The sequence below is a fragment of the Podarcis melisellensis genome (genome assembly GCF_964234715.1).
Source record: "Podarcis melisellensis genome assembly, chromosome: 3".
NCBI lineage: Eukaryota > Metazoa > Chordata > Lepidosauria > Squamata > Lacertidae > Podarcis > Podarcis melisellensis.
This window is the reverse complement of record NC_138530.1, coordinates 62436452-62463298: the sequence shown is the minus strand read 5'-3', so window position 1 is coordinate 62463298 and position 26847 is coordinate 62436452. Positions and strand designations below refer to the sequence as shown.

At 39.1% G+C, this 26847-nt stretch overlaps 1 protein-coding gene across 20 annotated transcripts in view; it reads left to right on the top strand.

The window, feature by feature from the left end:
* EYA4 (EYA transcriptional coactivator and phosphatase 4) overlaps positions 1-26847 on the top strand; it is a 108278-nt gene that overhangs the window by 76752 nt on the left and 4679 nt on the right. For 11 of the 20 annotated variants that reach the window (XM_081907140.1, XM_081907134.1, XM_081907139.1 and 8 more), the window contains 11 exons: positions 653-732; positions 900-1083; positions 10175-10311; positions 10828-10911; positions 14047-14136; positions 20714-20772; positions 20867-21027; positions 22916-23030; positions 23787-23908; positions 24828-24928; positions 25864-26842. In XM_081907140.1, the coding sequence (XP_081763266.1) occupies positions 653-732; positions 900-1083; positions 10175-10311; positions 10828-10911; positions 14047-14136; positions 20714-20772; positions 20867-21027; positions 22916-23030; positions 23787-23908; positions 24828-24928; positions 25864-26106 (1376 nt within the window). In that variant the 3' untranslated portion in view covers positions 26107-26842. Of the gene's footprint in view, positions 1-652; positions 733-899; positions 1084-10174; positions 10312-10827; positions 10912-14046; positions 14137-20713; positions 20773-20866; positions 21028-22915; positions 23031-23786; positions 23909-24827; positions 24929-24964; positions 26843-26847 lie in introns of those variants that run through there. The other 9 variants (XM_081907131.1, XM_081907125.1, XM_081907132.1 and 6 more) reach the window with 6 other exon arrangements.

Sequence of the window (26847 nt, the reverse complement as noted above, 5' to 3'; positions counted from 1 at the left end):
GGAGCTCGGAGGGAATCCGCCATTACCGGATCGCGCTATCCCGGAAGTCTCCCTATGAACTATAAATTTGATCCATTCTTAATTATGCTTAGAGTGGACCCGCTGACATCACCATGACTTCAGTGATAAGTAGCTCGTTCTGTTGCTGTCTAAGTAAGAGCAAGTCTGAATCAAATTCTATATTCAAGATTAGTGTCGTTATCCCTGTCCCCCCCCCCCCCAGCCTTCTTTTCCAAGCCATCCACCATATTTCATTAGTGTGTCATTGGAACTGGATGCCAGGAGGGAAAATGGCAGGAAGCAGAAGAAAAGAAGCTGTTGAAAGAGAACAAGGACTCACCGATCAACACAGTGAAATTTGAGTGCATAGATTTCTTCATTAGTGCTTCTGTGAAGCTCTATATGGAAACCATAACATAGAATTAAAGCTTTGGCAACTAGATTTTTAAAGCAGAATATGGCATTGTTTATGGTATATAGTTATAAATAATGATCTCTTCAATGAAATATCAGAATAGCTAATATTTGCATATTTCACTTACATATTCTCTATATTTATATATGAAACCTTCAGATTTTTTACTTTTGATTTGTCTGCATTGTGCATAATGTATTACTTAGCTCTTATACAGAATTATTCTTTTAACTCTAGGTTCTAGTTTTACACCATCCTCCACTATTTATGCAAACAATTCAGTCTCAAATTCTACAAACTTCAGTAGTTCACAACAGGTATGATTATTACTATTTCTGTGAACTTCAAAGTCTATTTTATTTGACTTAGCAATTTTAAGTATTTTGAATGGACTGGACAAGAATGTATTTCACATTGCTGTATTTTAGATGGGAATGCTTAGAAAATCTTGCTAGAATTTCAAACATTGTTTCTTTCATTCTAGGATTATCCATCATATACAGCTTTTGGCCAAAACCAATATCCACAGTATTATTCAACATCAACATATGGAACATATATGACCTCAAACAACACTACAGATGGTACCTCTTCTTCATCATCAACGTACCAGCTCCAGGAATCTCTCCCTGGGCTCACTAGTCAACCAGGTACAGATCTTCATCCAGGTGAATGGTTTTTTGTTTCATCCATTTTGAAGTGGTGTTCAGAATTTCAAATATGACAGGTAAATTTTACTTAGAATCCGTTATTAATAAGCCATTAAGAGTTTAGAAAAGTAAGTATAGAAATTTGAAAGTAATGATATAAAAATCCTTACTGGAAAGAAAAGGAAATAATCACAAGATCTTAGAGAATATAGCATTTGAGAGCCAAATTACACGTGATGTAATTATGCAACATTTATTCTGGAGACTAACAATGGGAGTCTAATCCAGAATGTGTTCCTGGTCTTCATTGAAGCCTCATGCCATTTTTTTTGCTGAAAATAATCTTCACCTGACTTCTGTTTGTCCTGAAGTTGCTGACTTCAGGAAAGAGCACTTTCAGGGTCAAAAGGTACCCAGGAGAGAGGAAAACAGTGGAGAACCAAATCCCCAAGGAAGGATGTTCTAGATTGGGGCTCCATGGTTGCTATTTCTCCAAAATAAAAGTGGCCAAGTTAAGCATACTTTACAAATGTGTGACTCACCTCACAAACAGATTGTCTCTTGGAACTTGAGTCCTCACACTTGCAGAAACTCATTGCATTGTTACAGTTGCTGCAGTGTATGAACAGCTGCAATATCCTCTTTAGTAGGAAGATGGTGATGATGCAGGAAGTAGTCTAAGAAAGGTCCTTAGACTTTTTCCCAGTAGTCACTTCCAACCTACATGAAAATTATTTTAAAGGACTGTCACCATCTCCCTTCATTTATTTATTTATAATCTCAGAAAGGTGGCGGGGAGTGGGACTTGATATTTTGGTATTGGGCTTAACTAACACTATGTTACATGATCCTAGCTGTGGGTTCTTTGTGCTGTTTCCCACCAGCAGTTAATTCCCTGAAACCTTAAACTGGATAACAGTCTAAAAACATGTGGGGTGAAAAGTTATAGAAAAAGATATACAAAAACTGTGCCTTAAGGGTAGCTTTATTGGGGTTCAGAGGAACTGGGTCATTAGGACAGTTATAAAAGAAAACATTTTCCTTACTAAAACATGCCCCAACTAGGTAGACAGTAATTTCAGCACTGAGCTTCCAGAGTAGGTCACACAGAGGCCACTTGCTAATCTTCTCATCCTGCCCAGCAAGGGAAGGAATAACCAGAAATGTGAGGTGGACATGCAAGGTGAGGGAGGGGAAGCTCCATTGTACAGATGGAAGTCCTGGTGCTAGCAGAAATGCTTAGTTAGATCCAGCCGTATATTTTTAATGTTTTCTTTAAAAATCACCCTCCTTGTTCCCATGCTAGCTAAGAAGGACAGCAACATTACAGTGGGGAAACAGACTTCTTAATCATAAAGCTGATCAATTTTATTGTTATCAGTATAAAGCTATAAAGTGTCAGGTTTTGGCATACATAACATTTTAATCTTGTCTAGTTGCCTCACTGAAGCAGTAGAAGATGTCAGTGCTACCCCAGTTTTTCATAATGGATCCGGAAAGGAAATCAAAGAACCATTAACCCAGAGCTTTCCAAACTGTGTGTCGCAGTATATGGGTGTGTTGCGCAAATGCTCCTCACACTCCTCCTGGGGCTGGAAAGGGGTTAGTTTAACCTCCGGTTTGCTAGTAAAACTGAATTACTGTGTCACGAAATGATGCATGTCGAAAAAGTGTGTCACCAACATGAAAAGTCTGGAAAGGTGTGAATTAACCCATAATCTCTAAATTAGTTGAAAGCACTTTTAATATTAGAATTTAAGGTTTCAGTTGTAAAATATATAGAAGAACAAGCATTAATGATGAAGAATCACCATGGCTTCTGAACAAATATGGTATATAGATTGGGGATGATGCAACAGCATGTATATACTTAGGCTGCAATTCCATGCATACTGTCAGTAAGACCCACTAAATGCAGTGGAACGTTTTATCAAATAAGCATACATAGCCTTTCACCGAAAGCTCCCAAGTAGACTTAAAATCAATTAATGGGTTTTTGTTTTTTTTGCTAGAGTTTAGTTCTCCTGATTTAGACAACACTTTCAGTTTTAAAATGCTTCTTGCCTTTTGTAGGCTTTTGTCAAATATGCTTGCTCCTTCTTGGACTTGTGTCTTTCCTGCTACATTCCATTCCTGTTATATTTCCAGTTGCTCATTATTTCAACATTTTCTCGCTTGGCTACCTCCTTGATTTCTTTCTTCATCTCAAAATCACCCTCAGAGTTTTGGTGAAAGATGATGATATGTTCCCAGTACTAAATTGCATTTTGGGTTTGGCATTTCAACCCACATTGTTTCTGTAAATAAGTATATCCCTTGGAACTTTCCTAGTATGTTGGACTCTTGTCCTTTATGTATAGAGCAACACATACTCAATACACCTTTCCTACTTCTTTGTATAGATTTTATATCCTTGGACTGACATGCCCACTTTTTCAGCATTGCCTTTGAACAGCACTCTACCTTAGTTTGGAAACTTCTGTATTGCTATGTAAACCTATATATAGCAACCATTTCATGTGTCATTTCTCATAAGAAACTTTGTTTTCTTTAAATGTCTGTTCTTTTTTTCTATAGGCTCATTGCTAAGTTATGTCTGATCTCTTCTTCAGTGATCTGAAACATTTACACTATCTTCACAAAGGCAGTAACTACCCCAAATCAGATATTCCCAAGATCCTATCAGCTTTGACTCAGAAAGCATTTAAAAATTTCTTGAAGTTCAATGACAATATTCTGCTTCCAGTTTTGGTTGCAGATTCAATGGAATCTGTCTCTTTTGTACAAGTTCTGCTTGTTTGAAAACGTTCTCCAATGCCTAAGAAAAGGAAACGCTTTGTTCCAACACTGCAGTCTTATTTATGCACGGAGATTCCTCAGCGCTGCATTCCTTATGGGGCTTCTATATAGAACAGGATGTCCTGGGATGTTCAGGCATAAGTGCTTATGTAGCAAAATTAGCACCAGCCAGGCACAGGAGGGAGATACCAGCAGGCTTGACAAAGTCCTGAGGTTTGCAGCAGTACAAAAAATCTGATAAAAAGGAGCCTGAGGGAGGAACACCCCCCCAAAGGCTAAAACACTACTGTATATGGATAATTGCCTCTGCAATTCTTTTGCCATAAAAAAGTTGGTGTCAGGCTTCTTAAAGCCATTTCACAAACTCCAGGCTAAGTATAATGGCAGAAGGAAGTTGGATGAAGAACCAGTAGAGGTTGGGGAAAGATGTGAACAAAGAGACACAAGATAAATGAAGCTAGATCAGATGATGCAAAGGAAGAAGAAGAGATGGCAAGAAGGAGAAAAAGCAACTGAGACAAACCAAGAGGCTATTTCAGAGAGTAGAATGCAAATTGTCAGTGGAGACCAAGCAAGAACAGAGGTAGAATGAGAGAAATGGTAGGACAGTTTATAGACTAGAGAAGATAAAATGAGAGGTAATATAGAAATGTGGAATTGTGGAGGGTACATAAAGTATGAATTAACTGGCACAACATTTTGTTGTTGCCAGGCCCACACTTGTCCTGTCTAGAGACTTGACTTTTCTACTAGAACCTCTCTTATTTCCCAGCATCCAAGAAGGTCTTGTTTCTGAGCATTTAGCAGATGTCAGGTTCATTGTTTGAAATACACCTTGAAATACGGTATTCTCTTAGGCTGTTGTAGCTGATGTAAAGGATGGGTTTGTGTCTATTTTTCTATTTTGCCTGCACCAAAAAGGAGTCAGTCTATGACTCTCTGTGTCCTCATTCTTGCTTTGCTCAGTCTTGTTTGAAAAACTGAAAAACAAACACAGACCCATCCTTGACATCAGCTCCAATAGGCCTAAGAAATCCCATTCACTGTAAGTACCAATGGTCTTTTTTTTCTACATGAGCATATAGTGATAGTGTTTGAATTATTGACCATGCATGTGCACACAAATATAATATAGGGCACACTCTTCTGAGCATAATAGTTCTTTACAGGTGAAATAAACAAACACTACATGCAGCAGCTGTGATTTTGGCTACTAATGATTACCATTCTATTTTATTTCATGTCTTACATATAGAAACTTTCTATAGTAGACATATTAGAAGAAGGAACTATGTTCACTGTGTATGTGATAGAATTAGTTGTAACAAAATACATTCTGGCACATATTTTAATGACAAAACTTGTATTCTTATATCAGATTCTTTGAAACTAAGAATGAACAAGCTGGTGTGAAAGTTTTCACAGTGTTCTGCATTGCACGATAGAGAACTGTACTAAAGGTTCATGGTTTGCACATTCAAAACATTGCATTCCATTTAGATGAGTGTATTTTTAAAGTGGTACAGAAGGATAGAGGCATGTGGTGTATTTTCAGAGTGGGTGTGACACTGTGGCAAGTGTTGCATGATCACTTCAACACTACAGAGAATAGGAAGTGAGTGGGCAAGCTTATATTTCAGGTGCAAGGGCTATTTGAGAAGCCCCTGTTTTGAAAAGCATAGAATATATATACTTCTGCCTTATTATTATGTTATCATGGCAAATGTAAGTTATTGTACAAATAGATGAATAGATAAACTCGCATATGTCAGTATGGTAAGCCACTGTAGTGTAGTGGCTGGAATGTTGGACCTAGACCACACAGACTCAGGTTCAACTTTGTACTCTGCCATGCTTACATTTCTCCCTGGTTTTTTGTTACAGAGGACTAGGAGCCCTTGGGGTCCTTTGGATCCCATCTGCTCTGATTTTTTTTTGAACTGAATAGTGGCATGAAAGTGTCTAAATAAATAAATAAATAGATAAGTAAATAAAGGTTATTTATATCTAAACAAACTACATCTTTAAATAGGTTTGGGCTGATAAAAGAAGCAACCAGAGAACTACATATAATGCTGAATTCATGCATGGAAGTATTTCGTTCCCTGGGGCAGTCTGACTACATATAAGGTGGATAATGCTACTTGTACATATTTACTAGTCAAAAGAAGCTAGATCCATTTTACAGTCCTGGTTACTAAATCAGTCAGATTAATTAAAAACCTTTAATCAACATACTGTTGCAACTGATAATCAGAAAGCAGATTTGTGTTTTAAAAGATGTCAAACTAATTGTTATTATAAAAACTATGTCTAGGAAGTACCATCTTAAAAGAGGCATTTTCCTGTTTCTCATACACAAGAACAACAGCTCTTCTAAGTTACAGCATATATGCGTCATCTTAAAACAGAGAAAACATGTTTCATGCTCAATAAATATTGATTTTACCAATTTGCAAATTTAATTTATAGATGAATCTACAAATTGACAAAAACCCATATGGTTAATTACCGTATTTTTCGTCCTATAGGGCACACTGGCACATAGGACGCACTTATTTGGGGGGGGAATAAAGGGGGGGAATTATTTTCCCCCCCAGCCCCAAAGAGCAAAGAAGCCATGACAGTGAGCAGGATGGATCCCGCTCGCTCTCCTCGCTTCGTTTTTAGCCTCGGGGCTGGGGGTCCAGGAGCGAAGGCGAAGTTGTGCAACCTCGCCATCGCTCCCGGAGCTTGCGGGGCTGGGGAAGCCCAAGCTTCCCCCAATCCCAGCCCCCAGAATGGGTCCGAGAGTGATGGCGGAGTTGCACGCAGCTTCGCCATTGCTCTCGGAGCTTGCGGGGCTGGGGGGATAGCTTCCTGAAGCCTGCATTCACCCCATAGGACGCACACACATTTCCCCTTCATTTTTGGAGGGGGGAAAGTGCGCCCTATAGGGCGAAAAATATGGTAATTAAAATTTCTATTAGTGGGCTGCAATCTTATTTAGAAATGTTTATGTTTATTTCTTAAAACCTTTATAATGGTGACACAAGTTGAAAAGTTGTATAAGTTATATCCCTACATACCATTCAAGTAGCTTAAATTATTATTTCTTTTTGGAAATGATTTATTATTACTATTATTGCAGTCATTGCCCTATTTATGGAGCAGTATAATTGCAATTCTGCATTCAGAAAATCTAAATTCTGCATTTGATAATTATTCCTTTTGGACATATTTCATGTTCACTTTGATTTGTGCGTTGAAATTGTATAGTTGCGCATTTGTTTGCATTAGACGTTTGTTTTTTGCAGAATTTGAAACTTTGGAGAAGGTGTTAGGCTAGGGGGAAAATAGAGAGTATGTGGAGAAAGATAGGAACTGAGCCCTATAAAGAGGTACTGTACAATCAAATCCTACTTCTGGTCTACGGAATCCATATACATATCTGTTTTCTGTTTAGCAAAAGCTGCCATCTCGTTTCGAAGTTTTTTCATCCACAGTTGCCTGAGCTAAACAAGAAAGTTTAGTTGCCTGAGCTAAACAAGAAAGTTGAGATTCTCAGGATTCTGCCTCATAATCATAGCCACACAGATTTTCAGAGCCTTATATTATGCCTTTAACCACAAAACTATATCTCTGGGTCATTGGAAAAGTTCACAGACTACCTCATAACCTCCTTCTGGTATACTTTGTTTCATTTGGAAAGTCAAGTGTGTATTATTATTGCTGTTTCGACCTGGGGAAGTTTGACATAGTGCCTAGTTAAATAGTATAGTGCAAGAAGTTGTGATTGCCCTGTAGACAAACTGGGACTGTGGTATTTGTTCTGTCCATAGCTTTTCTCTTATGTGGAAAGTTCCATCTTTTCAGTACTTTAAATAACATATTGATAATATTTATGCCATGGCTGACTGCTTTTCCATAAAGTTTACCAATTATAGAAAGCTACTTCAGACATCATAGGTTTTGTAGCTATAAATATAAGTTATTGGTGTCTAGTCATCAGAAATGTCCGCCAAACTCATGTTTAACCAAGTTGCTCCTTGCGTATCAACTAGTGTGATGTTTTAGCAAAGACTGAAAACTACAACTTTGATTGTTTTAACAGTTATCTTATTGATTGACTACTTATGTATATTAGAATTGTATATATATGCAAAGAAAGAGCAAGTCACACAATCATGCGGTTCATGTGTAACAACCAAAACTTTAGTTGCCCAATGAAACTGAGCCTCAGGGTCTCACTCTGCCCCTTCCTCACCATTTAGAGGCAGGTTCTTGAACTGTTTAGTGCAAAGGTCGGCAACCTAAGGCCCATGGGCCAGAAGCGGCCCATGAATGTCGCTTAACCGGCCCAAGAGCCGCCCCCGAACTGAGCCACCCGTTTGGTGAGTCCCTGCACGCTGTGCTAAACCAGTGCAGAGAAGGGACTCTCTTCTGGAAATAGTGTCTGCGCATGTCCACAGCGCTGGAAATCGCTTCTGTGCATACCCAGATGCTGAAAATCGCTACTGTGCAGGAGCAATTTTCGGCATCTGGGCATTTGCAGACGCGATTTCTGGCATCACACTGAGCCAGTACAGCCCATGGAGGATTTCTGCAGGAGTGATCTGGCCCATGCCCGATAAGCTCTGATAATGAACTCTTTTATCAAGTAACCTAACCCTAGGCTTTCAGAAACATGCATGCATTGTTGCACTACACATTACTCAGTATGTTAAGCTCGTGAGTTGCAGCACTGAGAACCAGCATGAACCCCAAAGTTGTTTAATTTGCCCCATTCTTTGAAACATGTTGATTAAATCCTGTCCATTCCTGTTAGTTGTTTCTGCCACTAGAGGGAAAAAAGCAATCAAAGTCAACATCTTCAGCTTTCTTTCTTTCTACCCTTTGCCATGTTTACTATGTCACTGTGCGCAACTGGGACATTAATGCACCCAGAAATGTTCTATTTAACTACTCACAAATAGTTGTTCTGATATTTCAACACTGTTGTGTCTGTTGGCTTCCAGGAGAACTTTCAGATTTTATAACTGATATAAAGGGGTGGTTGTCTTATTTTGGACACAGAAAGGAATGATACAGTAATTTCAATAAACAGTTAATAAACCCTGTTGAATCTTTATTTTCTAGTGCTAGTAATATGGAAGAGTTTTCTCTACAGTTTCTACCACGGAAGGATTATTATTTATGCAATCTGGGATTCAAAAAGGCCTTTCATTTTTAATAGCTTGCTGTTCTTTCAGATTTATAAGCTAAAAAATGATAATTTCAAGTCACCCACAAAAGGATGGGGTTCTGGGAACTTCATCAGCTGTACAGTACACACTTGCGGAGGAAAAGGAGTGGGGGGGAGCGCACCGCCCCCAGCAGCGCTATCACGGTGGGGTGCCATCACGGCTGCCCCCCGCCTGCGCTGGGCACCACGCCCCGCCCCCAGGACCCGCATCACGCCCTGGCGGGTGGCGCACCACACCCCCGGGACACGCACCAGCCCCGCCCCCTCCTGCTCTCCAGCCCCCCCCCCCCGTGCCGGAGTATGAAGCTCCGCCACTGACAGTACAGATTTCCATTTTGAGCCTTGTCTGTGTTCATAGCAGGTTGCCTTGAACCTCTTCCACACATGCCTTTAAAGAAACTCACCTTGGCATCTATTCATAAAGTCTCAGAAGAGAGAATTCTCTTTTTGAATGGTTATTTGGGCTTGTTCTACAAAGTACTTGGCCTTCTACAGAGGCCAACTTCAGAAGGCAGGTAGCGCAAAATGTTCTACGAGAGTGATTTTTGAAGAGCTTAGAAAGAATGTGTACCACCATAGAATGGAACTGTTCTTGTACATCTGAATGAATATACAGCCCTACCACCATTAGTAGACTCATTTTTAACTTGTTTATAACTTTACTGTTCTTTCTAGTGAAAGTAAGGCAGTCATCACCCTACCCCCTAACATAAAATAATCAAAGATTTTTTTTTAATAAGTGGATTAGAACTAATCTTAAAACAGCAACTACCAAAATAACATAACTAAAATCCAATTGGAAGAAGTGGGATTTAAAGGCTTTTTTTTTTAAGACTGGTACTCATTGGTGCCAATCACATGTCCCTAGGGAGGAGTTCCATAAGTTAGGAGCTACCACTGAGAAGGGCCTGTCTTCACTAGGAAGAACAAGTAATTTACAGGTAAAACAAAATTCCCATTTTCAGAACTTTGGAGGCACTTTAAAAATTTGGGGAGGGGAGCAGTGGTAAATATAAAAAGCATATAGGAGTCTTTTATATGATGTTAAAAATAACATTGCCTTTTCATTAATTGTTTTGTTTGCAGGAGAGTTTGACACTGTACAGAGCCCTTCGACACCAATCAAAGATCTGGATGAAAGGACGTGTAGGAGTTCTGGGTCAAAATCAAGGGGCAGAGGGCGGAAAAATAACCCATCACCCCCTCCTGACAGTGACTTGGAGGTATGCAGGAACAGCAACAACAATTACATTAAGACATAGTTGTATTAAATGTAGCTCTGCATTCTCTGTACTGGCTACACTACACTTTCCTGCTCTACCTAGATGCATCAGTAAATTTCCTGATACCCTACTAAGTTACCTAATTTAGAATATTTATTTTACTTGTGTTTATTTTATTTCAAAATAAAATAGTTAACATTTCAGCCTGTATCTTCTAGGACTTCCTTTTTACTGTTAAGAAGGTGCTGTTTGTCCCATTCATGCAAATTGCTACAACCAGACAGATCAGTTCAGCATAGTCTAGATTTCCCATTCTTTGTTCCAACCAGTATACAGTGGTGCCTCGGGTTAAGTACTTAATTTGTCCCGGAGGTCCGTTCTTAACCTGAAACTGTTGTTTATTGGTGATTTTTTACAATTATTTCTGTTCCGTGCTGTCTGCTGGGGGATTATAACTTGTCTTTGGTTTCCCTACTGTTTTATGTCCACTGATGTTTGTCAATGCCTCTGTTTCAGCGCGTATTTGTTTGGGATTTGGATGAAACTATCATTGTCTTCCATTCACTTCTTACAGGATCTTATGCACAAAAATATGGAAAGGTATGTGACTCATAAATTCAAATTCAAAACATTAATCCTACAAGTTGCTTTTGTTGTGATACAATATTTGTGTATTGCCACTGTTAATCCACTTGTGAATCATGATTTTTGAACCTTGCAACAACCTCACAGAATTTGGTGGCATTTTCATATTCTTGTATTGGTGCTTCTTGTATCTTCATAGGATATTTCTCCTGTCTGTGACTTCTGGCAGATCCATTTTGCTTCCGTTCCCCACCCCACCCCCAGGCCGGTGCACCCAGAAACTCAAGATTCCATTATTGCCAAGGCTACCTGAGTTTTTTGTGGCTCATTGGGCAGGGATAAATTCTTTCAATATTAGTAAATGTTTGAGGACAGTTTCATCACATGGATAAAATACATATTCTAAGTATTCTGCATATGGGTAGTGTCTGGAGGAAACACTCTGCAGTCCACCTATCTCTTAAAATGAAGTTCTACTACTTAGAGAGTATCTGCATAGCATCAGTGTAAAGAAATATTCTCTTAAGCTGAATGCAGAGATTTTAGGGAAGACAATTTTAGTAATTTTATTACTTTTCAAATTGTGCCCCAGTGTAATTTGAAAAAAGGGTATCATATAAAGGAGCTTTATTAGTACATGTCCTTATTTAGTTGTATTGGGGGGAATATTTAAAGCTTTTCTCCTGATGCCACTACATAATATTAAACCATTTAATTTTGGCATCAAGAGAGGGGCAGTCTTTTGAAAGGATTCAGGCTCCTTTCCTTAGCCTGTCTCCTCAAAACTATAAGTGTTGGTTCTCCTGAGATATTTTTACTTTGTCTCCTAAGAGGCATTCACTAGTAGATGGCCCAATCTAGCACAGAAGTCCACAGACAGACTGTCTGGCTCCAATTTATGCCCACTGCTAACATAACCGAAGGCATTTGTATTTTGATATAGGGAAGTGTTATAGTTGATCTAGCTTCTCTTGCAATGCTGGCAATCTCTGGCTAAGTGCCATGTTCTCAAGAAGCAATGAACTAAGAAGTGTTTTGTTTGGTTTTTTAAATCAACAATACATCGGGGGGGGGGGTTAAATGGCTTACAGGGATGGGGAGGGTAATAATGCAGAACCATGCTTCGGATTTCCAGTGCAATTCTAACCATATTTTCTCAGAGTCCCCCTGTGCTCAACTCCTTACTAAGTGCATTCAGAATTGCAGCGTCAACCTCTCTTGCAGTAATTTCACTACTGAATATAATTAAAACACTTGTTTCTCGGCTTCTTCCTAACTTGCTTTCATACTTTATTTTAAACTGAAGGTCATTTCATGCATCATATTTATCATATAGCTGCAACCATGTGAAATTTGCTTCATGTGTGATTGGCACTCACCTTGAAATAAAAGCTTCTGCAATTTTCCACTGAAGTGATCTGCTCCTACATCAGCCCCGTGTATTATTCAGCCCAAAATAAACTGATTTAATAAATGTTGAAATGACCACAAGAAAAATTCTATCTGATCCCAAAAATAAAGCATTGACTGTTATTCTTAGGATCCCCCCCCCCAATTCCTACCTTACTCTTTGGCATCAACAATAACCATGTTTCTCCATCCCCAATCCCACTAAATATACAAGCAATACATTGTTTTGTATATACAGGCATTGTTATAGCAGTTAGTATAAACATTATTGTATACAAGTAATGAAGCTCACTGGATGACTTTGGGCCAGCCACTGCCCCTCAGCACGTTGTTGCCTATTGTTACCACCCTGTGCTCCGTGGAAGAAAGTTGGGATACTAATGTAATGCATTAATAAAATAAATAACTGTTATATACAGATGCATAAAACAGTGCATATAATTTCACAAAAATATTTAGAGAGGTGTGTGTGTGGTGCAGAAATATAGTAAAGCATGGGACTCTCATATGCACCATACTTATACATTTTGTGTGTATAATTTGGACTTTTTTTAAAAAAAAAAAGAACCAATCCATCAATGCACAAGTGGTTTGGACATAAGCAGGCACTTGCTGTAACAGGAGTTCCAATAAAGGCAAAATTTGAGTCATCAGGAACATCTCAAAATCAGTGTTTAGAACTCAGTTCTTCTCCATCTTTAATAAAATTTCATTTCCTCTGCCAGCTGTTTTCCCACATGTGAGAGGAAATACTGGACCTGCTAACTCCCATGTGGTAAGAGGCCAGTAAATCCTCAAATAGTAGGGAGTTTGAGATACTCTTCAGGATCAGAAGTGATTGAGTTATCTGCATATACTCATCCCTTTTCTTGGAATTGTAGACAAGAATCCTATTTGTGAGGCATCATCTCTACCCTAGCAGCTGGAGAGGGAATGATTAACCCTTACTTTCACAGTGGCGAACCTCAAAACCTGAACTCTTACCTTGGGTCAGAACCCCTGCAGTGCTGGGTTGCCATTTGTTGAAACAGAACATGTGACTTTGTATTGACTCCTCTTTTGCACATATAACATGTCATCATAGGGGTTCTGACCTCTGAGTGAGAGTAGGAGTCCACCATATCCCTTCCATGCCCCTACCTCCTCTCCCCCAGCCTTATACTAGCAGTGGGCTCTCAACAGTGCAAAGCTGTTGCTATACTAATGCATTTTTCCAGTTGTGGTGTGCTTCAGTACTGCAAGGGAGGTTGGAAGCAATCCCATCCTTCCCCTAGATAGGAACACTCTGTTAGTAATTTAATTTGTTTGATAATTGTTTTTAGTCTTACAAAAGAAATTAGATATGTTTTCAAACCAGACAGTGCTGTCACTATTTCAACATTGAGATCTCAAATTAATGGTTCTTTAATTTCTTTTCTTTGCAGCATTTTCACATAAAATAAAAGATTTATAGTTATAATACAATTATTGTATTTTAATTAACTAGATTGTTTGACATTAGCTTCCGAGCTGCTTAACATACATTAACAGCAGACTTTTTCTGTTGTGTAGATATCTATTTATATTTGCATCTAAAAGTAAATTATACCATTTCCGGCCATAATTACATGCAAATAAATCTATTTCAGTCTACAGGGCTTCTACATACATAATGCACAGAATTACCACTTTTAAGAGTTCAGTTTAATCTACTCATAACATGTTAAGGAAATCCATATTCTTTCCATTTTCCTCCCCAAGGATCCACCTGTGGCAGTGACTCTTGGACTTCGAATGGAAGAAATGATTTTTAATCTTGCAGATACACATTTATTTTTCAATGACTTAGAGGTATGTATCTAAAGAATGTATATTAGCCTACCAATATCCTAGCATCTAACCCCTTGTTTACTGCAAGTTATCAGTAGCTAGAAATAAAATCTTACAGAAGTAGGTTTGTAGCGTATATCCCCTTGTCAGGGGTTTCTTCTGTTGTTAGCCTGGCAGAAGTGTTTGAAAGTGAATGATAGCTGACAGTGATATTTATTAATTACCAAGTACCTACTACAATTAGGTACTACTGTAAACAGAAATTAAAACTGCAACTTTCAGGCTTACAATCTATAATGGAGGGTTTAAGTATCTCAAGATCTCAGTTAAAAACTGGATTATTCCACTGGCCCAAATATGCTTATCTAAGTGAATTTAAAAATAACCCTACTTTTAAAAAAGAAAAAAAAGTGAAGGGGACCCCTTAGTATTTTGTTTGTGTTTAAATCCTTGGTGGTTGTTTTTTCTCTTCCCTATATCTTCTGAAAACTTCTACCAAACTACTTTTTCAAGGGAAATACCTTTCTCAATTATTCAGTGCTGTGGCTTCTGGATTTAGCAAGAATTTGCACAGTTTTTAAGTGACAATATTATACTTTATTATGGATCTCTTGTTTCAGGGACAGATTTCTTACATTTCAGTATAATTATCTTCTACAGCACTATGATAGCTAAATTTCCATCTTGGACTAAGCCATGGTTTAGTGAGATGTGCATGAGCAGGAAGGTGTTGCTGCTAATCTCTGGATTGCATGTTCCCTTCCTCCCATATGGCCAGGATAAGATCTCTGGCAGTTTTTACCTTCACTTGGCTTGTTCAGCTAAACAGAATTTCTGTGTTGGTTTGTTTTGGAACTGATCAGAGTTTGTTTTATACCACAGTCCTTGGTCTGGGTGGCAGGACAAGCTGATATTCAGGCAAACTGGAAAAAAGCTGCTTGGATTTCTCCCATGCTTACAGGAAGGCAAGGGGTGAGCAAGTGAGTCCAAGGGTCACAGCGGCTCCTTCTTGCTCACACATCTCACTAAAGTATGGTTTAGTGTATTGTGTGAACCAGTCAATTCAGTATTCTTCCTGAACAGGAGGTGGCAAGCTCTGAAAATAAAAAGGGAAGATACTTGTCATGTGACACACTGAAGACATTTTTAAAAATAAATTAGTATCACTACCATTTTATTTACCTGTGTTTTGAATGAATATTCTTATGACACCTATCAACACATGGGTTCTCCCATAGTGAGTGACTTTTCAGAGATATAAATGGTCACTCCAGATTAATGAAAGTCCTACTCCATGTTAGCCCACTTTTTAAACTTTTGTTATTTCATTAAATGTTACTTTGCTAGTAAGATAATTTGAAGATGTAGTTGATGCAGTACTTGGAAAATGCTAGAAGTCACCTATTCAAAGAGATTACATTACAGAATATGAATCCCTTTTAGGCAAAATAAAATAATCTTTTCTTTAGTGTTAAAAGATTCTGTTGCTTGTGGCAGTTTTATGATGAGCTGTATGAAAATATTTTAAAGTAATTGCTTGTATAGGTTATATTTAGAAGTTGTACTGATAAGTGCAAGTAAGTTTCATATATGTCTCATTGTAAATCATGAAAATAGTCAACCTACACTGCATTTTTTACTATCAGGGAAGACATTTCTCGTATGCTTGGAAGATAATCCATACCAATTTTACTCTTGATTCCAGCAGATAATGGTGAATGGGAGTTGTTGTTCACCCTCAAGACTGTAACTTCTCAGATCTGCTACATAATAGGATTTTTGTTTTTACTGCAGTGAGTCATTGTTTTTATTGGATAATGAAATTACTGACAATTCCAAAAGGATCATTTTTGTGGGTCATCCGTAGGTTTTGCACTCCTTAGTAAAAATGTCAAGTCCTGAACATTCCTGCAAGGAACTTGTTGCACTGAGACATGAATTAAGTTAATGTTACTGCAATCAAAATCAGTTATTGTACATGAATTTGTAAACACACAGTAATGGAAAATATATTTTATCTTTCTTAGTTTTGAACTTGCACAGCCAGTGGTCCACTGTGACTTGAGTATAGCCAGTTCTGTAGCTGTTTTGAAAGGTATTTTACCTTAAAATTAAAATTAACAGAGAGCTTTTTTTACCATTTTTATCCCATCTCTATTACAATCAAACAACAATACCCTGATGTTATGCTAGCAGCCTGTTCATTTCCACTGGGAATGGGAGGGAATTAATTTAGGCTGATGTCCTAAAAGCACTTGGATTACATACTGAATGAACTATGTACAGTGCTAACTTCAGTAGAATTCTGCAGGTCCAAGTACATTTAGGAATTTAGCCTAAATTCTAGACGGCTCATCTGGGACTTGATGCAAACTACTGCATTTATTTATTTATTTTGCAGATTTTTGTCTTGTTACCTTGCGAAAATGGTAATAATTGAGTTGAGAATAAGTCTGGGGGAAGCATGTGCATGGAGCACAACAACTATTATCTAACACGTTCCTGTTAATGTTCAGCCATGCATAACAGGAAGTAGGTAACAAAGTAATGTATTAAAAGGTTGAGCCGTAGCACCACAGAAGGTGAAAAAATAGGCAACCCACTTTTTTTATCCTGTGATAATCCTATAGAGCAGGGTGTCAACTTGAATAAAATATTGTGGGGGCGCAGGTAAGCCCAGCCCCTGGCCCACATAATTGATCACATGACGCAGTGCACATGCACCATTTTAATGGGAATGCCCATAAACTTCATGGGGGCCCAGCCCCCTCAAATATTTTGTTGTGGGGGCCAAATCCTCCACAGCCCCTAGGAGTTGGCTCCTATGATATAGAGCATTCCGTCAGAAACAAACAAAAAACAAGGCAAAAGAGAGAGAAAATAATTTTCCTGGTACTTTTGATCCACATCATATATTCAAGATAGCGGTTTTCAGAACACAAGAAAAAAAGAAGCATATGCGCAGAGAAATAACTCCTTCATTGCTATTTTTAAAATTAAATTGTCACACATTTATCACTGGGATTTTAACAGTGAATGTTCCACTACTGTACTCTAGCAGCAAGACTATATATTATACAACTTCTGTCTTACATAATAATTTTTCATACTGATGTTCCATATGCCTGCATGTCCTCCTGTCCTGGTGTTGGTAAGAGAGGTACCCGGAAAAACTAAGAGGGATAGAATGATAATAGGCCATATGCGGAGAATCAATGGATTGTATTCAGCTCAGTCTTACTCAGAATAGACCCATTTAAATTAATGAACCTAAGTTATTTATTTAATTTCCAGTAGGTATCCTCTGATGAGACTAGCATTGAACACCATCCTGCAACCTTTTGTATGGGACAGAGCTGCTCTAAAGCCTTAATCCCAAAGAACCAGATAGGGGGAAGCACCTCAAAGCTTTCGGTGCCTTTGTGACATTACTAGCCAAAAAGTCAGTTCCACCACTCTTCTCATGATTGCTTCTCATTAAGCAAAGAGAATGCTAGGGTGGGATATTGCAGGAGCTACCAACGTGGAGGAACTATGTGATTCCGCAACAGAAACAGTCCTAACCAGCTGATGTAGGTTTGGAGAAAAGATAGTAAGTTAAGGGTTAAGGCAGAGGTTAGCTCCCTCCCTAGAACTAAGAGAAGGAGGAGTTGTAGGTGCTGTAATCTTGACTACCTCACTGGAGTTTCCTAGCCCTGCAAATGATAAAGGATGCTGCAGATTGTATGGGAGTATGAGAGTGAGTGATTGAAGAGGAAGGAGCAGGAACCACCAGCAACCAGCAGAACCTGTGTACACATGCTAATGGGAAGAAGTATTGAGTATTGTGAGGTGCAAGATCCTTGTGGGGAAAACATCAAGACTATTGTGCTAACTTTCCTGTGAGTTTACCATTGGCAGCTCACTCACCTACCCAAATTATGCCTTTTTTGCAGTGCTTGGGGAAGCCATTCAACTAAAAGAAAATACAAGGTCAGGAAGGAAATGAGATAAAAAGACCCCCCAAAACAATGATTGTCAAACATATTAGATACTGAACAATATTAGAAATGACTACGAGCACTTAGATATGAACCAAAGCTTATATAAATACAGCCGTACCTTGGAAGTCGAACGGAATACATTCCGGAAGTCGGTCCGACTTCCAAAACGTTTGGAAACCAAAGTACGACTTCTGGCAGGAAGCTTCTGCAGCCAAGCGGAAGCCCCATCAGAAGTTTGGCTTCCAAAAATAGTTTGCAAACCGGAACAGTTACTTCTAGGTTTGTGGCATTTGGGAGCCAAAATGTTTGAGAACTAGGCTGTTCGAAAACCAAGGTCCGACTGTACTATATACACACAACTGAGTGATAGTGAAGGATGTGAGAAAGTGGGGGTTTTGCCAGATGAAGGGTGGGGAAACCCATAAAAATGCTAATTGCACAAGGATTCACCTGTTCTTAGGACAGGTTTCCGTACAGCTTCTAGTGTAATGGGCCATGTCCATGGAGAGAGAAAGAAGGGTGAGATGGAACTAGACAGCGAGAGGCAAGAGGGCCCAAGGGAAAGAGAAAGGGAGAAAGATGGCATAGGAAAGGTAATAGAGGAAGCAGATGCTAACGGAAGAGAAACAGGGCAGGACTAGTTTGGTAGGAAACTGGGACTTGGATGGAAGAAGAAAAATCTGATGATAGTTGGATCTGGGACTTGTATTCCCATTCAGTTGTGGTGAATCTTAATAACCATTTCAACACTTTACACCAATACATAACAGCCAGACTTTTCAGCTGGGGAGAGAGCCTTCTAAAGAGCGCCCTAACCCTGGGAAGAACAGTAGGGCAAACCAGTGGTAAATGTCTTCTATGTTGTTAGAGGCCTTCATTGATACATTCCCTTTTTGTGTTTCACATAAACTTCCAAGAGGGTGCTGGACCATATTGCCAAATCAAAACTTAATATAGCAATCTACAGATTTCAATATAAGAGAAAATCAGTTATGCAGTTCTCAGAGAGACCCTATCCCTGAAACAGACATTCCCACAATGGAAAAAGGACGTTAATTAAGGCATTTATATACCACTTAATGGGACATGGGTGGCGCTGGTACGCGGGTGGCGCCGTGGGTTAAACCACAGAGCCTAGGACTTGCCGATCAGAAGGTTGGTGGTTCAAATCCCCGCGATGGAGTGAGTTCCCGTTGCTCGGTCCCAGCTCCTGCCAACCTAGCAGTTTGAAAGCATGTCAAAGTGCAAGTAGATAAATAGGTACTGCTCCAGCGGGAAGGTAAATGGCTTTTCCGTGCGCTGCTCTGGTTCGCCAGAAGCAGCTTAGTCATGCTGGCCACATGACCTGGAAGCTGTACACCAGCTCCCTTGGCCAATAAAGCGAGATGAGCGTCGCAACCCCAGAGTCGGCCACGACTGGACCTAATGGTCAGGGGTCCCTTTACCTTTACCTTTATACCACTTAATCACTGGCATTTCAGACACCTGTCTTGGGATCAAATGGGCAGAAGCACTGGAGGTACATGCTGGCCCCATCAGTAATCTACCAGCAGCAAACTAAACAGATAAAGTTGGTGCCAAAGAGTGGCAAAGCAAGCTGGGGCTGATCCTTTTCTCTTCACTTAGTTAGAACCCATCTTCATGGTGATGTTCCCATGCCTATACCTACATTTGGTGGGCATATTGTTTTAAGTTCCAGAAGAGCTGAATCTGTAGTAGGAAGAAAAAGAGTATCTTAGGAACACCAGCCCTCCTGATAGGAAGTGTTAATTTTTAATATAACCCATAAATATGAGACCTTTATTGCTAAACTCTACAAAATCTGCCATAACTCTATACTACCGATCTTCCCCATAAATTTCCCCCTTTGCAGATTCAAAGCATTTTCACTGCCCCCTCCTCTGCAAAACACATATTTTAATTCAAATTTTAACATTTGCTTGAAAAATATATAAACAAGAATTTCAGACACAGTTGAGTATAACTAGGCTTAATCTGTTCTGAACTGGTCTACTTTTGAGATTATGGAATTTTATTTATGGGAAACATGGCTATTTCTCTCAAAGGGTTAATATAGGTGACCTTCAGAATTAATAAACCTATGGAACATTTAAAAAAGAAAATGAGGAAAAAAACCCTGAAAATGTATCACCAGTCACTTCTACACCCCCCCCCCCAAGTCTCTGGTGCAATAAACCTGGTAGCCTCACCAGCCTTTAAAAAAACAACAAGTTTTTTTCAGCTGTCATTACAGTAAGCATGTTTTGAAGCAATTGCTGAAAGAGCATTAAATCTTGATGTAATGAGAAAGGTTGTAGCCTTTTCACTATATGGAAGGGTTGAAAGTGCTGTTGGCTACCAGAGCAGCCTAGAATTCCAAGTACAGCAATTAATTCAGGAACACCCCACTTTGGAAGGAATTGTTGGGGCAGATTCTGTGAAAAGAATAGTAGCCTTGCTTGTGAGAACTTAAATGTGCATATTCTGCCATCTTCTGGCAGTACAAGTACTACTCAGTATTAAGATCTTTTAATGTCTTAGAACTCTGCCACATTATGTTAATATTGCAAACAAGGTATCAAATGTTATTTTTAAAGAAATACTTTTTTCAACAGGAATGTGATCAAGTACATATAGATGACGTTTCGTCAGATGACAATGGACAAGACCTAAGGTAAGCAATGCCTTTTTTTAAAAAAAGAATTACATAAGCACATTTTTATAGTAAGTAAAAAGTATTCACTTTTGCATATTTTGGGTGTTTGCAGTACCTACAGTTTTGCAACTGATGGCTTCCATGCAGCTGCAAGTAGTGCAAACCTTTGTCTGCCAACAGGTGTAAGAGGAGGAGTTGACTGGATGAGGAAGCTGGCATTCCGTTACAGAAGAGTAAAAGAATTATATAATACTTACAAGAACAATGTAGGAGGTAAGAGTTTAATTATTTAGAAATGTCCGTAACATCTCTACTCTAAAATTCTTCTGAAAGAGAATTATAATCTCCCATTCATCTTACTGATGGGCGGGGGAGAGGGGGGTTGGAAAAAAATCTGAGCTATCTGCTGGTTTGTATTTATACAAGAAAATAGGACAAATAAGGAAAGAGAAGGAAGTTGGTCCTTCACTGGAAGTCTCCAAGCAGAAGACTGGACAACCGTCTGTTGGGCATGCTCCAGTCCTGAATTTCCTGTACTGAGCAGGCAGTTGCACTGACATGACTTATAAGGCTCTCCCTCCAACTCTGTAATTCTATATATCATTAAGGCATTTATTACTGCAGTTTGGAACTGAACTACACATTCTGAACTATCAACTCCTGTAGCGTTTCCCGCACCATACATCTCTTAGCCTTTTTCTAATGTGCTTTTTTATCTTATTTGTATAGGGAGTGAGCTATTTACATGGGATGTTTGTTGGGGGAACATCCACATCTTTTAGGAACATAGGAAGCTGCCTTGTACTAAGTCTGACTGTTGGTCCATCTGACTTAGTATTGCCTACACTGATGGGCAGCAGCTCTCCAGTATTTCAGGCAAGAGTCTCTCCAAGCCCTACCTGGAGATTCTGGGGATTGAATTTGGGACCTTCTATTTGTGAGGGAGATACTCTACCACTGAGCTACAGCCCTTTATTTCACACCTGCTGTCTAAAGTGGTATATACCACCTGAGGCTCTACTATGTAGCCCTATACATGCCTCACTCATGCATATATGTGCAGGAGACTGGGCTTGCCCCTTTAGCTCTAATCTGCTGAGTCTTATTCCTGCAACACTACACAATTTGCCTGCAAATAATTTCAAACAGCAGACAATTCTGCAGAAGGGGATTAAGTGACAGTGAAGATCTACATGTGAATAGCTGCTTTCAGGAAGGATGCTGGACTTGGCACACTGGATTTTATTGCCAATGAGGAGAATGGAAACAGGTGGAGATTAATCCCTTAATAACCTGACCATCCTGGCTTCTGATAACCCTCAACACTTGCTTTGTTGCTTGAGACCATCTGCTGAGTAGCAACATCTACCAGGGAACCACCAAGCGGAGGAAATTATGCTGAACTCTAGACTGTTTGGGAACTTCCTGCCCCAATCAAATATAAATAGCCCACTGCCACAGGCAAGCAGACCACCCATCTTCTTGGATATTCATGTCTGGATACATAAGTTGGGAAGGCAACACCCTTTTTAGTTTAGTGGTTGCTTGTGGTGTGTATGGGAGGGACTCCTGGATAAGAGCAGGGAACTGCACCTATGCTCAGGTGAATGCCAGATAGTGGGCACCTTCAGCTGGGTTGAGAAGCTAGCCGGAGTTGGTAGCTATCTATTCTTTATTGTATATATGATGAGCACCTCAGGGTATACATGGTTGTTAGAAAAACTGAGGAGTGCTCTGTGAAGAGGTTTAAGGTATAGTTACCAGGTGAAACTGGTGGGTTTCAGATTGTATAGATTTACTTGGGATGGTTATGAGTTGGTAGTGGTGGAGAGGTGTGTGGGATTGACTGGTCTTAAGTTAGTAGGGTGATTTTGTGTGTTTTTAAATGGATGTTGAGATTTGATGTTGTGGGGGTGGAGTAGAACTTTAGGTGGTGATTTTTGTCTGGTTTGGTGTAGAGGCGTCCATAGAAAAGCCCTGATACCAGTGACTACAGTCAGAGAAAGATATGGCATAGGTGGGATATTTAATTTTATTTATTTATTATGATGTTACAGTTATAGACCATCCTGTATCAGTTATAGTTATATGGAGGTAGGTCCATTCCAGAGTAAAATAAAGTAACATTTTTAAAATGTGTACATTTTCTTTTGTATATCAGGACTTCTTGGCCCTGCAAAAAGAGATGCATGGCTGCAGTTAAGAGCAGAGATTGAAGCTCTCACTGACTCCTGGCTAACAAATGCACTTAAATCACTATCAATTATTAGCACAAGGTGAGTATGTGTTTAATTTTAAATGCCAGTTGCAAAATAGCTTTCTGAAGCAAGGCAAAAGTAATTTTTTAGGCAAGCTGATATTTTAGTAGAACTGTTAGGAAGGCAGCTATCTCACTTAAAAATTGTCTATATTGGGTTGCTCCAGGTTTTATACAAGACTTCTCCCCCATCCGTATCCGAAGCTGCCGAGGATTAACCCTTAGTCCTTTTCTGTGCAGCACATATGTTCTCCCACTGAAGGTCTAACTATATGCGACACTAATTGTATCACTTGCAATTACATTAATTACAGTGACAGGGTTATTTTTATTGACACTGCTGCATGTGGAGAGCAGAGATTTAACCTTATCCTTCCGCACTTCATTCTCAATGAAAATATCAACATGAAGTTAGACTTAGCAGAGAAAACTCCTACAGATGCCAATATGCTATGCTGGGCCATCAAAAGGTTGCAGTAGTTTTCCAAATGAGCCACAAAAATGACATCAGCGTATGCTAATTCCCCCACCCCTCTGCTGATCTGCAAACTATTCTACAGAAGGGAATAAGTGATAGTGAAGATATAGGACAAAGGGACTAATAATTTTTCATCATAGTATTATCAGAGTTGTTTCAGTATCTAAATAAGCTTTGGTTGCAAGGCTTTTGCTGATAACAGAAAGAAACAGTTTTGCAGTAATAAGGCATGTAACCAACTTGTTTTAGAGAAACTTTTTATCATTATATGGATTTATGCTGTGTCTTTTCTCATAGGAGTAACTGTGTAAATGTTTTGGTAACAACAACTCAACTTATACCAGCTCTTGCAAAAGTCCTGCTGTATAGTTTAGGAGGTGCATTTCCTATTGAAAATATTTACAGTGCAACTAAAATAGGTAAGAAAATTAGTCTTCCCAGTCTTTCCTTGTTTTGTGGATGGGTCTCAATTTTCCCCTATTACTGCCAATACTTTGTCTCTTTTGGTTGGACTAAGCAATTTGTTCAATTCTGATGAGGACCAACATTAGTTGGCATACTTAGTTACAGGTAATGCACAGAATTGCATATCAGTTTCATGAACATTGTGAAAATGATCCACTTATGCTTGAAAACATTGGAGTTGTGATCTTTGAAGTTTAAAGCTCCTTGACAGGAGGAGGGCAGCTAAATTTTGGGAGATCCCCATCCTCTTGGGATGGGTAGGCAATCTTCATTTTTGTGTCTGGAGATGGAAGGCTTTGATCTTCAGTCCCCAGACAATTTCTTGCATTTGTGTGGGTAGTCAGGCTCCAGCAGAGTCCATGCTTGAAAGCCATATCAGATTTCTTGGGAGTCCCATATCAAATGGTAGCAGCAGGTAGATATAAATAAACAAATAAAGTGAAAGCTACTATGAAACAAAGACTGAGAAAAGCCCCGCAGTTGAGGACCACTTGAGTATTGCTCCAACTGGCTTAGTAAAAGAAAGATGGATTCTGTACAGGTGCTTCCCCAGCACTGTACTGAACACCATAGCCTCACACAATCAACATCTCCTTCCACCACCCACAGCACTCCAACCAAAGTCATGGTGTTCTTTCCATAGGAAAGTGACCTTCATCTGTAATGTTTCTTGCAGTAGCAAACTTTATCATTAGATAAAGCAAAGTAATTTTCCCCACCTTTAGCTTTATCTGAGAAACAGCCACAAGCCCAAATTGGTGTGAAAATGTGGGTTTTAGACACTCCTAACTTTTTACAGGACTCTCCTATCTTTTGTAGATCTTTGTGATGCCTGTTTTTGATAGCTCAAATAAGTAGTGCATTGTTTTTCAGGAAAAGAAAGCTGTTTTGAGCGTATAGTGTCCAGGTTTGGCACTAACATAACTTATGTTGTGATTGGAGATGGCCGAGATGAGGAGCATGCAGCTAACCAGGTAATATCTCTCAACTGTATCTCATTTATCTTCCAGGAAAAGAAAGTTGCTTTGAACGAATAATGCAAAGGTTTGGCAGAAAAGTAGTATATGTTGTAATTGGGGATGGTGTAGAAGAAGAACAGGCAGCAAAAAAGGTAACCTGTCTCATGAAATGTCGGTGTGATACGTAGATATTGATGCAAGCTTCTCTGTTTGCATTTCTGTTAGTGTGGCACATTGGCAAGTAATTGTTGTTAGATGCCAAAAGCCCAAAACATAAGACCTACAGATTAAACCATTTGGATTCGAGCATATTCTTTATGATGACTTGCATGATTTGGAGATAAATCAAAATGGATATTGATTATAGATCTTAAAAGAACTAAGTGGCTTCAGATATAATAAGCGTACATAAGATACAAGTAATATATAATAAAATGGGTGCTTTTGAAATTTGATGAAGGCATGCAAAAGGTTATCTGGCAGATGTGGAAAACCAATAGAAGGAATGCCAAGTTCAGCTGTCACAAAGTAAAATGTATCTGAAAAGCATGAATAAAAGGTAATTAGCTTCCTTCCATAGAGGGGCAGCTTCACCCATAGAAGTTCTATAGAAGACAAAAGCACCACCAAGAACTTACTCTGCTATATGCGAAGGAATTGCAATATGAACATTTGACAACTCAATAATAAGTGCACTTTAAAAAAAAAAACCTAGCTGGAGGTTTCAATATTCGTCACATTTCAGAATAATTGACAGCAATGTAGATAAGGCATAAACTTTATTAAATACATTTTGGGCTCTAACCAGAAATAGCCCACACTATCCTAGACTTGGGGAATCTAAGGAGACATATCATTCTGATATCAGATAGCATCTGTGGGTTTTGCTCTTTAGCTATAGTGGTTTTATTAACTTATACATGCTGGTTCCAAATGGTTGCTTCATATAGATGCAGTACAGGTGCTGGGATTGTCTTGTAGTTTTTTTTCCAGAAAATCAGGTGATTGGTTTCTTTACTTTATGGTTGGCATGCTTTCCTCTAACTGTACCCGTTGCTTGCATGAACAGTTGTGGAAGAATAAATGAATGCAAATTCTTCACAAATAGATCTGAACATAATGAAAGTAAGGTCCTTAAAGTCCAAATTATGTATCCACAACATTTTTGCAATGTTTTATTTACTGAGATTTGATTTCACAACTCTTGCACTGGACCCATTAATCCTAGGACCGACCCTGTCATGCCTCAGTCCTCCACCAGGAGGCTGAGAAGGATATCCAACCAATGCCTAAGCCAAATCCTACCTGCCTATGGAATCAGTAAAGTTGTGGCCAATTTCAAATCCTAGAACATTGTTTTGCCCAGTTTGTTCACCTTCTTGAGCTACTAGGCCTTGCTCCCTGGACAGGGGTCACTGCGAGTAGGTCCGCAATGATAATGTAAAACTAAATCTTTCACTTGTGGGGCAAAAAACATCTCCCATGTAATGTCCACAGCTGAAAAACTGGATCACTAGCTTTTCCACAGGTAGCTTCTGAAGGTGTGCTTGCATACATAATAACAAGTGCATAAGCTTTACGTATGGAAAGTACAGCTTCCAGTTGTACATAAACTTTGTGCATCTCCTTGCAGGGGAGAAATACATAATTTTCCATTGGAAATTGTCACCTCTTAACTATTCATAATTGATAAGCGTTATTTCTCTTTCACTCTCAATAGAAAGAAAATTGAGTTTACCCTATGGTCCTTACTGTAAGTTCATATCTATTTGGGTCTGACTTTTTCTTCGCTGTCTTACTAAGAAAAATCAGGATAATTCTCTGGTGTTCATTTAAACTCCATGAAAGCAAATATAAATAATGGTGGTTTTGGGGGGTGATTTGTCAAATATATTGTTCATTTCTCCTCACCTTTCCCCCTCTTAACTAACACA